A 12,518-nucleotide genomic window follows, 5' to 3' on the forward strand; every position below is an offset into this window, starting at 1 on the left:
CCATATGCAGCAAGATGAAGACACAAGAAACTGCAGATGCTAGAATCTGGGACAACAAATAATCTGCTGAAGGAACTCAGTAGGTCGAGCAGCATCTGTGGGGGGCAAGAAGCTTTCAGGTCCTGATGCAGGGTTGCATCCCAAAATGTCAACAATCCCTTTTCCCCAACAGATGCTGCTCCAACAGTTTGTTCAGCAGCAGGGTTCCTCCAGCAGTTTGTTTGTTGCTCCAACAAGATTAAGGGGGCAGCTCAGAACCAAATGCACAAAGGCAGTTAGGGACGGGCAATAAATGCTGGGCTGGTCAGCAATGCTCAAATCTCAAACGTGAATGTGAAAAATTGAATTGTATGCAGACCTTCAGCTGTAATTTAGTTGAAGTTCAGAGCAAACTTAGCATAGCTTCATTGCTTTTATCTGTAAATAAACCCCAAGCCCATGTCCTTTTTTGTGGTTAATTAGTCTGTATTGCTGCTTTTAGAGTTTTGTGTATTTTAACTCTCCTCTTGCTCCTTCAACACATTTCCAAATAAAGTGTGACTTCCTTATTTTTCATACCAAAACATAATGCCTCTCACTTCTATGTTAAAATTCTTTCACATAAAATTCTTGTGTTCTGTGTATAAATGACACCAGAAAGTCACCCTCCCTGTGTAACAAGCCTCAATCGGCCACACCTGTCATATCAGGGTGTAGTGCCTGAAAAGGAAGAGATTGGCGAAGTTTTCACACCTTATTCCCCCCATTCAATGGGATCTTGACCTGATCCACAATTCCATGCTGTGCTGCTCACTAATCACATATAAACTCATGGAATTGTTATGGCAAAGAGAGAAGCCACTCTGCCCATCAAGTCTTTACCAGGTATTTGCACACCAAGCCTTTTGGTCCCAATTCACACCCCTGCCCTCTTTCCCTAGACCCACTGAAAATTGTTCCATCTCCAGTCGCTTGGATCTGTCCACCCCACTACAGAGAGTGACCATGCCAGTATGTACAGTCTGATATCACTCCACATGCTAGGGTTTTCCGTACTTCTGTGCATCCTGTATTTGGAGGACCAGGCATGAATTGCTTGATGTGCACCATGCACCCACGACATACCTGATCGTATTTGACAATGAAGTTTGAGGTAACGCTCACACACTGTTCTATGCCCAGGAGTTCTCACAGCTCACTTCAGTGACGTTTGTAACTCAAGATCAGTTTTCAAGGACACCAACACCAAAGAGAAAGCTGCTTGGTTCTCATGTCTGCTTACAAATCTATTTTTAGACAGGAGCTGTTTTGTGCTAAATCTTAAGCTATCATCTGCTGAGAACCTTAACAGTTACTTTAAGGCTCTACGTCTTTCTCATCAGCAGTGTTACTGTCCAAGTTTACCAAATAAAACCTTCAGTATTATTCTGCAAACTTAGGGAGTCAAAGTTACCCCTTTTTCTTGGAACTGTTATCACCTTGGTGTACCCCGCAGCAGTGAGGAAGGTGAGGGAAGATACAAAATTGACACCTATAGCTGGGCTTTGAGAGGTTTTTGTCCTGTTGTCTATTATTCCTAAAATCCAGGCATCCCTGGGTACCAGAAGGGAAGGCCAGTGTACTTGTCATCCAGTGCTTGTTGAGGTATGAATGTGTGGCCATGTTTATGTAGAAGGACCAGGCGTTAGGTGTGGGTGGTGTAGTGGTGCAACAGGTAGAACCACTACCTCACAGCACCAGAGACCCAGGTTCGGTCCTGACCTCCAGTGCTCTCTTTATCACTGTGTGGGTTTCCCCTGGTTGTTCCAGTTTTCTCCCACATCACAATGGCAACTGGGTCGGTAGGTTAATTGGCCATTGTAAATTGCCCCTAGTGTGTAGGAGAGTGATGGGAATGTGGCGGGAATAAAATGGGATTAGTGTAGGATTAGTGTAAATGGGTGGTTGACGGTCAAGGCAAATTCGCTGAGCCAAAGGACCTTTTACTCTGCTGCTTCTCTCTATCTGTCCTCCATGGATTATCACAATACTTTCTCTTGGCTGACTTATAGAGGCCAGACAACATGAAGGCTTCACAATAGTGCAGAGGTAGAGGAAGGATGGTCAGGGCAACTGGGTGAAAAATGGTTGAGAGGGAATTGAAACTCAACCTTAGGCTTGCTGAGTCTCAGGAAGATCATCACTGCCCTAACTGAAAGCCACAAATTCTCACAAAGTGTTTTAAGATATATTGATCTGCTCAGCACCTCTCTCCGTGGCTCAGAGAGTGATCCATCATCACTGATGACTCATTGGCCTCTTGCAAAATGTAGTTCAATGAATAATAATCTTCATTGATGCAGCAAAACTCACAGGATTAAAAGGAGAAATAAGAAGGAGAGTGGCCTCAAGGAACAACCGATGATCTAAGAAGGCTACCGACACTCTAAGGATATAGTCGCATTGGAGGCAGTCCAAAGGAGATTCACCAGGATAATTCCTAGGATGAGAGTGTTGTCCTATCAAGATAGGCTAGACAATTTGGGTGTGTATTACTTGATTTAGAAGAAGGAGGGATGAACTTATCCAAACGTATAATTTCCTAAGGAGACTTGACAGGGTAGATGTTGAGATGTTCCCACAAGTGGGAGAGTCACGAACAAGGGGACGTAGTCACAGGATAAGGGGCTGGACATTTAAAACTGAGATGTGTAGAAATTTCTTCTTTCAGAGGGTGGTGAATCTCTGGAATTCTCTGCCCCTGAGGGTGGTGGAGGCCGGATCATTAGATATATTTAAGGTTGAGATAGATAAATATTTCAAATATTGCGGAATTGAGTGTTATGGGGAACTGGCACAGAAGAGGTCGGTATAGATCAGCCATGATCACATTGAATGGTGGGGCAGGCTTGAGGGATTGAGTGGCCTACTCCTGCTCCTATTTTCTTGTGTTGTATTCTTGCTTTCTCTGCCTGTAAAGCAGTAAGTACCAAGATGAAGGATGAGTGGTGGTTACAATATGATGAAAGGATTGAGTGAGAAACTTGCCCGTCTCAAGCTGTTTGATGCTGAGGTACAGAGCTTGTGATAACATATGGTGTAAATCAATGGATCCATGAAGGCTCTGAGATCACTGGCCAATGGAACAGATGAGGCTTTCAAGAACATTGCATCCAAACATGGGCACAAAGCTTAGTTGGGGAGAAGAGAGGGGTTTCAAACAGTGTCTGGCAAAGCTGAGGGTTGATGGATGTGTGCAAGGACTCTTACAGCCTTCCACAGATGTACGGTGGAAAGCATTCTGACTGATTGCATCACGGCCTGGTATGGAAACTACAATGCACGGGAATACAAGAGGCTACAGAGAGTGGTGGACTCAGCCAGTTCCATCATGGGTACAGCTCTCCCTACCTTTGAGGACATTTATAAGAGGCGGTGTCTCAGGAAGGCAACATCCAATATCAGGGACCCCCACCATCTGGGCCATACCCGCTTCTTGATGCTGCCATTAGGCAGGGTTACAGAAGCTTGAAGACCCACACCTCAATGTTCAACAACAGCTTCTTCCCCACTGCCATCAGGTTCTTGAACTGACCTGAAAAACCCTAACTCTATCTCGGACCATATTTCTTTTTTCTCTCAACTTGCACTAATGTTGTTATGTTTATTTCAGTGTATTTTGTTGTGTAAGTTATGTATAATTTATGTTAAGTCTATGTTAACTTATGTTTGTAATGTACTGTACTGCTGCTGTATAAAAGCTAACTTTCATGGCATTTATACCCTGGGTATTTATGCTGATGACAGTAAACTTGAACTTGAAACTTGACATAGTGAGTGCTGAATAGGTTATTTCAGCTAAACACTGAGAAACAGGGAGCCACTGATCGCCTGGAGGCGATACACCATGTCCTTGATGTAAAGCAGAGGGTGGCCACAAACATGTGATGCATGGGGTGATGCAGGTCAATTAAATTTTGGGATCTGACACTGACGTTGTGGTACCTAGAGTACAGGCCAATGTCAGGAAACTGGAGGGGAGCTGGAACTCAGCCATCATTTACTTGAACGGGGGAGCAGCCAAAGTGGCTACATCGCCTCCTCCTGTGGTTCTGGTTCCTAAACACACACACACAGTGGGGGGATTAGGCAGGAGAAGGTGGAGAATACGGTGCATAATGCACAAAGTAATATTTCACACTGAATTAGATATTGAATTCAGAAAGTAACAGGCTCCAACAAGTTCACCACTTGTAACTGCTAAATTGGTTCTCAAATACCAAAGCTGATGCAAGGAACAGATGCTTCAGCAGACAGAGTGTCAACTATATGACTTGAAATCTACTGCTGCTAGTCAGGGACAGACACAGTCCCACTCATAACCTGCCCTCTCACCACGAGTAGAAGTAGGCAGCAAGAAGTCACAGCGCAGGAACTAGCTGCAGGTAGCTTGTGGAACCAGACACACAAGGACATAGATGTTGCTCTGTGCCATTTCCCTAGTGTTAAAGCAGCACTGTGGGTCACCCTAATGCTGATTATGTAGGGAGTGCACAATTATAAGGTTGACAGAACAACACTACTGGGCTCCTGCATAGACTGGGCCCCAATGGCTTTCCCTACTGATGTGTTGCAATTTCCTACAATTGTTAGAGACACAAGAGACTGCAGATGCTGGAATCTGGAACAAAAACAAACAGTGACTCAGGCAGCATCTGTGGAGGCAGAGGGATGGTGGGCATTTCGGGTTGACACCCTGCACCAGGACCGAGTGCAGAGGAAAGAGAGATGGTATAAAGAGGTGAGAGGGAGGGGTGAGAGAGGGGCTGGTAAGTGATAGGTGGAACCAGGTGATGGGGGATATGATGGGCAGATGGAGCCAGGTGGGGGAGGGGGAGGGAGAAGTATTGCGATAGAGGCTGGTAGGAAATAGATGGAAATGGATGAGAAAAATTGGGCAATTTTGGGCAAAATTTGGCAACATTTTTTCCTTATCTGTTTAGAAACATAAGAAGCCGCAGAGAGTAGTGGACTCAGCCCAATACATCATGGGGTCATCCCTCCCCACCATCGGTAGTATCCACATGAGGCACTGCCTCAAGGAGGCAACATCCACCATCAAAGATCTCCACCATCTGGGCCATGCCATCTTTTCGCAGCTACCATCGGGCAGGAGGTACAGAAGCCTGAAGTCCCTCACCACCAGGTTCAAGAACAGCTGCTTCCCTTCAACCATTCCATTCTTCAACCAACCGACAAAACCCTAATCACTACAGTTTAGCAACACTATGAACACTTTGATCACTTTTCAATAAAATGGACATTTTTTGCACCAATTGTGTTCTTTCTTGTAAAAATTGTGTATAATTTATGTTTAATTTATGTTTTTCTTGTGAATTATGCTTATCTGATGCTATGTGCCTGTGATACTGCTGCAAGAAGGTTTTTCATTGCACTTCTGCATAAATGTACTTGTTCATATGACAATAAACTCAACTTTGACTTTAGGTGCCTAGAACTTGGGGTTCAGCCTCTCTGAAGATGTGCTCCTGTCTGTGCCAACACCCACATGAATCTCCAGGTTTAAAGTCCACAAAATGGGGCAAAGATCCATTAAAAATAACGCACACAGATTCCTGAACCAAACCAGGACCTGGCACTGTTCCCATCAGGAGCTGATGTGCCGTTAACCTGCTGATCGATAGGAAGTGAGCCAAGATTAAAGGACAGTCACCATGATTGTCCCAAAACAACAGCTGCTGTGGAAGGAGGGACTATACGTGGAGTTGGGGACACACTCTCTCCCCTCTTGCCGTGACCACAAACCTGAGCCACTACGAGCTGTGGGCTCATTGAGGGGTCAGTGATGGCAATGTGCAGCTCCAAACTGATCTGAAGAGAAAAGCTGCCACAGGAAAAGGAGCACCAGGAATGTCTTTAACATTGCTCCAGTCATGGGGAGAACTAACTTGGGGCACCCCTGGCACTAAAGACCAGACCCTCATTTGACACTTGCTTGTAGGGACAGGAGAGACTGTCTGTAAATCAGGGATGTGTTCTTACCCACTCTTCACTGCTTCCTGACTTCCTCTTGCAGTGACTTCAACATAGAACAGAAGGAAACCACAGTCCCCATGCTGGTCCCAGTGAAGAGCTGGAGCTTTCAGCTCAGTTGGCGAATGACTGGGTCACCAGGTGCATGTCATTGATCCTGCACTCAGTAGAAGCTGCTATTACCAAGGGAAGGAAAATACTACACAATTGAGGCTCAGGAAGCTATTTTTAAAGCGTTCACTATTGAACATGTGCAGCCTGTTCCAGTACTAACAAACTCTGCGCTGGTTAGTGCTCCCGTTTCAGTTTCCAACATCCGGACAATTGCACTTTCATAAGATATGAAGTGTGATTAATTGTGATCAGATTCACACATTTCCATCAATGTCATCTTTGTGAAACAATACTACCTAATGAGAAGGCTGTTTCCAATACATCGCTATAAACAGGGTGATTTAAAATTTTCTCTCTTTGTTCTAAACTGGTCACAGTTGCTTCTGATCATGAATGTGTCAGAGCTTTCTGCAGGTTGCTCATGTGGTTTGTTGCTGTCTGTCACCGGCTGCTAAAGAGTCAAAGAGCATCTGACACAAGAGCTGCCGAAGTGTAAGTTCTCCTTATCGGCAAGGCATGCAGACAAATCCGTCGCTGTTCACAGTGCTGGAGAAACATCAGCGACACTTGTTTACAGCAATCTTTACAACCTATTAGCTGAGAATCTCTTGTGTGTGTATGTGTGTGTGTGTGTGTGTGTGTGTATGTATGTCTGTGTGTTTGTGTATGTGTGTGTCAGTGCATGTGTGTATGTGTTCACATGAGTGCATATGTCTGTGTGTGTGTGAGTGTGTCTATGTGTTTCTGTATGTGTATATGTGTGTCTGTATGTCATGTGTGTCTGTGTGTGTACATGTGCATGATTGTGTGTCAATATGTGTGAATTTGTGTATATGTGTATGTATGTGTGTGTATGTGTGTATGTCTGTGTTTGTGTGTCTGTGTCAGTGCTTGTGTGTACGTGTCAGTGCATGTGTGTGAGCATGTCTGTGTGTGTATATGTATGTGTGCATATGTGCATGTGTGTGTCTGCATGAATGAATGCAGTTATCTTTAAAAGATTTTTTTCAAACCTTTCTGTGGAAAATCTAGCCACAGATTCTGAATCCCCTTGGTGCCCTACCCACTAATCTCAAGGACTTCCCCATACACCCAGTGCCTGCATCTATTCACTCTAAGACTCTCTCCACTTCCCACTTCAAAATTTTTCCAAATCTCCACACACTTCTAAGATTTGTTCATTCAGTATCTGCGAGTGCCCCTATCTATTCACTACAAGGATTTCCCCACATCTGCAGTGCCTATATTGATCCACAAGGCTTTTTCCATTTCCCCCAGTGTCTGTATCCAACATAGGGCAGTGAGGAAATGTGTAATAAAGTGCTCAAAGGGTGGGGGGGGGGGGGGAGACGAAAAAAATACGTGCTAAAGTTTGCCACCAGTCATTCATTGTCAGTCTTCAGTGAAGAGTTAGCACAGGCTTTGAATCTCCCAGAGTTTGTTTTTTGCAGTTATCACTAACTCAGCAACAAACACACACAGGATCACTCCAAATGCACCACTACATTTTGCTTTTCACACAAGAACCAAGAACACAAGAAAATAGGAGCAGGAGTGGACCACCAGGCCCCTCAAGCCTGCCCCACCTTTCAATATGATCATGACTGACCTATGTTGGCCTCCTTTTCTGTATCAGTCCCCCATAACCCTCAATTCCTCGATCTTTCAAATATTTATCTATCTCCACCTTATATATATCCAATGATCTGGCCTCCGCCACCCTCGGGGGCAGGGAATTCCAGAGATTCACCACCATCTGAGAGAATAAATATCTACACACCTCGGTTTTAAATGACCATCCCTTTTTCTCATAGATGTCCCCCTAGTTCGAAATTCTCCCACTAGTGAAAACATCCCAATATCTTCCCTGTCAAGCCCCTTTAGAATCTTATGTTTGAATAAGTTCATACCTCATTCTTCTAAACGCTGGTGAATACAGACCCAAACTGTCCAGCCTCTCTTGATAGGACAACTCTCTCATCCTAGGAGTTAGCCTGTTGACTCTCCCTTGGACTGCCTTCAATGCTACTAGATCATTCTTTTGGTTGAAGGACCAAAACTGTGCCCAGTATTCCAGGTGTGGCCTCAGTAACATCCTGTGCAACGGTAGTGAAACCTCCCTATTCTTAAACTCCAACCCCTTTGCAATAAAGGTCAACGTGCTGTTTGCCTTCTCAACCATTTGTTGGTCCTGCCTGCTAACTTTTTGTGATTCATGTTCTAGAACACCTAGATCCCTCTGTACTTCACTCATTTGCAGTCTCTCTCCACTTAAATAATAATCTGCCTTTTGATTCTTCTTACTGAAGTGCACAACCTCATACTTCCCCACATAAAACTTCATTTGCCAGTCTTTTGCCTATTTACTCAATCCATCTCTACCTTGTTGCAGGATAACAGTATCCTCATCACAACATGCCCTACCACCTATCATCAGTGAATATGGAAACCTTACATATTGTTCCTTCCTCTAGGTCAATAATAGAGAACAATTGCGGGCCAAGAATTGATCCCTACAGTACTTCCTTCCAGTCTGAAAATGACCCATTTATTCCAATTTTATGTTTTCTATGAGAGAGCCTGCTTTTAGTCAATTCTAACATCCATCCTCCGATACTATAGGATTTTAATTTATGCATCAGTCTCTTATGTGACACCTTGTCAAATGCCTTTTGGAAATCTAAATAGACTACATCTATAGGTTCCCCTCTATCCACTCTTCCTGTTACATCCTCAAAGAATTTGAGTAAATTTGTCAAATATGATTTATCATTCATAAAACCATGTTGACTAAGTTTAATTATATTTAGCTTTCTTAAATGATTAGCGATTTCCTCTTTGAATATTGACTTTAGCGTCTTGCCAACAATAGATGTTAAACTAACTGGTCTATCATTCCCTTCTACCTTTCTCCCTTTTGAACAAGGGAATCACATTGGCTGTTTTCCAATCTTTTGGTTTCCTCCTGGAGTTTAGTGAGTTATGGAAATTTTCAACCAATGGATGCATTAGCTCTGCAGCCACTTCCTTTAAAACACTAGCAGGCAGTCCATTGGGTCCACCTTTAGCCCCTGAGTTTCTCAAATACTTTGTCCCTTGTTTTCTAAGATTTTTTTTAAGTTCTACCAAGTTATTCAAAATTAGCCTGCCTGATACTTTAGGGACTTCTGCGAAGTATTCCATGGTGAAGACTGATGCAAAAAATTTATTCAGCATATCTGCTATTTCTTTGCTTGCTGTTTATTAATTCACCACCACCATGTTCTCTAGAAGCTCCACATTTACCTCAGCCACTCTCTTGTGTCTTCCAAGTCACATTTTCCAATTGCAAATGTTAACATGTGTCTTTCTTTGTTCCCTCACTGTTTCCTTTTTAATAGATTTTCACAGCACAGGTGAAGGTTCGCAGTTTGATGTGAATGGGTTGTGCTCAAGAGTGATGGCTCGTTGAGTTGGCCCTTGCATTTCATGGTGAAAAGATGGAAATACATGGGTAGAACTCTGTTTTTCTTGGGGATGAATTCCAGCCTTATAAATCTGACCACCTTTTGCTGAGTGAAGGAGTACACATTTGTAAGTGTACTTGACAAAACGAACACCACTTCTAGCACAACTGGTTTGTACTTCTAGGATTTCAACGAGTGACACTAACTACCATAAGGATAATTCTGTCACTGTGTCACATGTACGCAAGACCTCTTTGCATATTTACAAACCACAAATTTGTTCCTTGGAAATCAGGTTGCAATGTCAAAAGAGCCCCAAAATTTGGATGATGCCCTATTAGAGAGTCAATTTGTGGGAGGACTGTTTTATCCGTGTTTGTTTGAAGAGAAGGTTTGGTGTATGGATGCAAAACAGTGAAGAGATATGGTTACACAGAGACACAAGAGACTACAGATGCTGGAATCTGGAGCAACAAGCAGGAAGCTGGAGGAACTCTTTGAGTCCTGATGCAAGTTTTCGACCTGAAACACTGACAGTTCCTTTCCTCCCACAGATGCTGCTTGACCCATTGAGCTCTTCCAGCAGATTGTTTGTTGCTCCAGATTCCAGCATCTGCAGTCCCTTGCGTCTCCAGCTGGAGGAACTCAGTGGGTCAGGCAGCATCTGTGGAGGGAAATGGATAGTTGACATTTCAGGTCCAGACCCTTCATCTGAACTGAAAGATAAGATGGTAGAGAGCCAGTGTAAAGAGTTGAGGGAAGGGGTGGAAGTGTGCTAGGCAGATGGAGGAGGAAGAGTGGAAATAGCAATAGAGGCTGGGAGGTGGTAGGTGGAGGCAACAAAGGGCTGCCGATGATGGACTCTGATAGGAGAAGAAGGTGGAGCATGGAACCAAATAAGGGAGGGAGGTGGGGAGGGCAGATGGGAACAGTGGGGGGAAGGGACCCAGTGGGAGGAATGTGTGTGTGTGTGTGTGTGTGTGTGTGTGTGTGTGTGTGTGTGTGTGTGTGAGAGAGAGAGATGGGTTACATTGCAGTTATGAGGAAATCCTCAAAGGTCCCAAATTAGACCATACTTTAAGCCATGAGAATGCTTGTTGCCCAATTACTTGTGACTCTGTGCACAAGTATGAAGGAAATTCCAGGATCTGATATTATTACTGTTGGGATTACTTATCTCATCACTGAGTAGAATAGAGATGTTAATTACCTTAACAGGTAACTCCACTGGCTGCAGTGAAATGGAGTATGACTACCTGTCATTGACTAGTCTCCACACCCAGCAGAGAGCAAACTCTCCTGTCCGGAGAGAATAAGAATAAAAAAAGCTTCCTATTGGCAGCTGTCTTTACTCTGGGATCTGCAACTTCTTCTCCCTCAGTAACCTCTCACTTATCAGTCCCACTGCCTGCCCCATGTCACTTGAGCAGTTGCAACTTGTCCCAGATGCAAAGACAGGAGCTCAAAATCCACGAAACTCTCATGCCAATGTGCTGTTGTCTGGAAGTAAAGCCCATGGTGCCTTGCAGGAGGTATTCCCAAACCATTACGATGCAACCAGGGAAGCTGTTTCAATGTTCAGCTGGAGGATTTCTACATGCTGTTTCAAATCTCCCACTTAGCCAAATGACAGGAAAATTCACCCCTCAGTATCTGCATGCTGATTGGCTAGCATGGTGATGCAGGTTGCCCACAATCATGGGCATTGCCCCAAGTCAGGAATATATGAAGAAACACAGAAATCCAAAAGTGATGCCTCACGTGGGAAAGCCTCACAGTAACAGAGTGCTGACTTCACGCATGATACGAAAAGCCAACACGGGGCCACTTACCCGTGTACGGTCAGGCAGGTCTTGGAGAGCAGAACTATCAGGAGGGTGCTATAAAGTACAAGGAAACCCAGAATTTGTTCGGCCATCTCCGGAGTTTGTTCTCAGTATCAGCAGACTCCAGTGGAGGAAGATCTGCAAAGAGATCAGAACAAGAGACAGTCAGCGGAGGCTGGAGAATCCATGAGTAAGGAAGCTAAACTTTGCTTCTCTCTCTCATCCTCCCTCTGTAGATTTTGCCTGCTGGCTGTTGAATATTTAGAAATTAGACTGTCATTATTGGCAATGCTTTCTTGGAACTGTTAATTTTTAATTTGGGTTTATGCAGTGACACACCAGTTCATAGCCGACTGATTTTCAATTTGTTGGGTTGGTTATTGCCTCTGTTTTCTAATTAGCACATCCGCAAGCCTGCGTGTTGCTCTGCTAAGGAGTCTGATACCTCTGTTCCTTCTTGACTCAAAGGCCTTTCACCTCAGGCAGGCATTGTGAAGTTCAATAGGCATATCCTCTTACTACCTCTTCAGTTCCACTAACTCTTTGATGTAATCAGCTGCCTATTACCTTGAAAGTGCAACATTACTTGTGTTATAGCTTTGTCCAGAAGAACATAGATAGTTTCTTAATTTAGCTCATTAACATTGTGTATCAGTTTGAGTTTGAAATCGATCATCATTGCTCTGCCGGATATTCTGTGCAAATAATTCACTTATATTTTAATGTTCTTCAACCTTCAATGGCTATTGTGGCCTCTTTTGCGTACTGGTGGACAGAACATGTTTAACCATTCACTCTCTCAATGTTGGATACATATATGATTCCATTTCACCTGCTTCATTTATTGACTCTTGATAAATTATCAACCCTGCTAATTGCCAGTGCTAATCTCGGCATTTTATCTTTTTCTCTGCTCTTAGCTCTAATTACATGGGCTTCCACTCTCCATGACCTCACCTTGCTGAATTCAAGTTACTGTGCATATCTTCCTACCCTCATTTTCCCCTGAAACTGTCAGTAACTTCAGCATTTCCAAACAAATTCATGTCTTTGTGGAGTCTGGAATGCAGCACAAATCTGTGGCACCTTCCTGCCACTGGTGATGGGGCGTTGACAGAGA

At 43.9% G+C, this 12,518-nt stretch overlaps 1 protein-coding gene across 2 annotated transcripts in view; it reads right to left on the minus strand.

The window, feature by feature from the left end:
* The window catches only part of LOC127573496 (gamma-aminobutyric acid receptor subunit alpha-3-like), a 161,492-nt gene that overhangs the window by 101,588 nt on the left and 47,386 nt on the right, over nt 1-12,518 (minus strand). For both annotated transcript variants that reach the window (XM_052021775.1, XM_052021774.1), the window contains exon 2: nt 11,405-11,536. In XM_052021775.1, coding sequence (XP_051877735.1) covers nt 11,405-11,490 — 86 coding nt within the window. In that variant the 5' untranslated portion in view covers nt 11,491-11,536. The remainder of the gene's footprint in view (nt 1-11,404; nt 11,537-12,518) is intronic.

The sequence above is a fragment of the Pristis pectinata genome, chromosome 8 (assembly GCF_009764475.1).
Source record: "Pristis pectinata isolate sPriPec2 chromosome 8, sPriPec2.1.pri, whole genome shotgun sequence".
NCBI lineage: Eukaryota > Metazoa > Chordata > Chondrichthyes > Rhinopristiformes > Pristidae > Pristis > Pristis pectinata.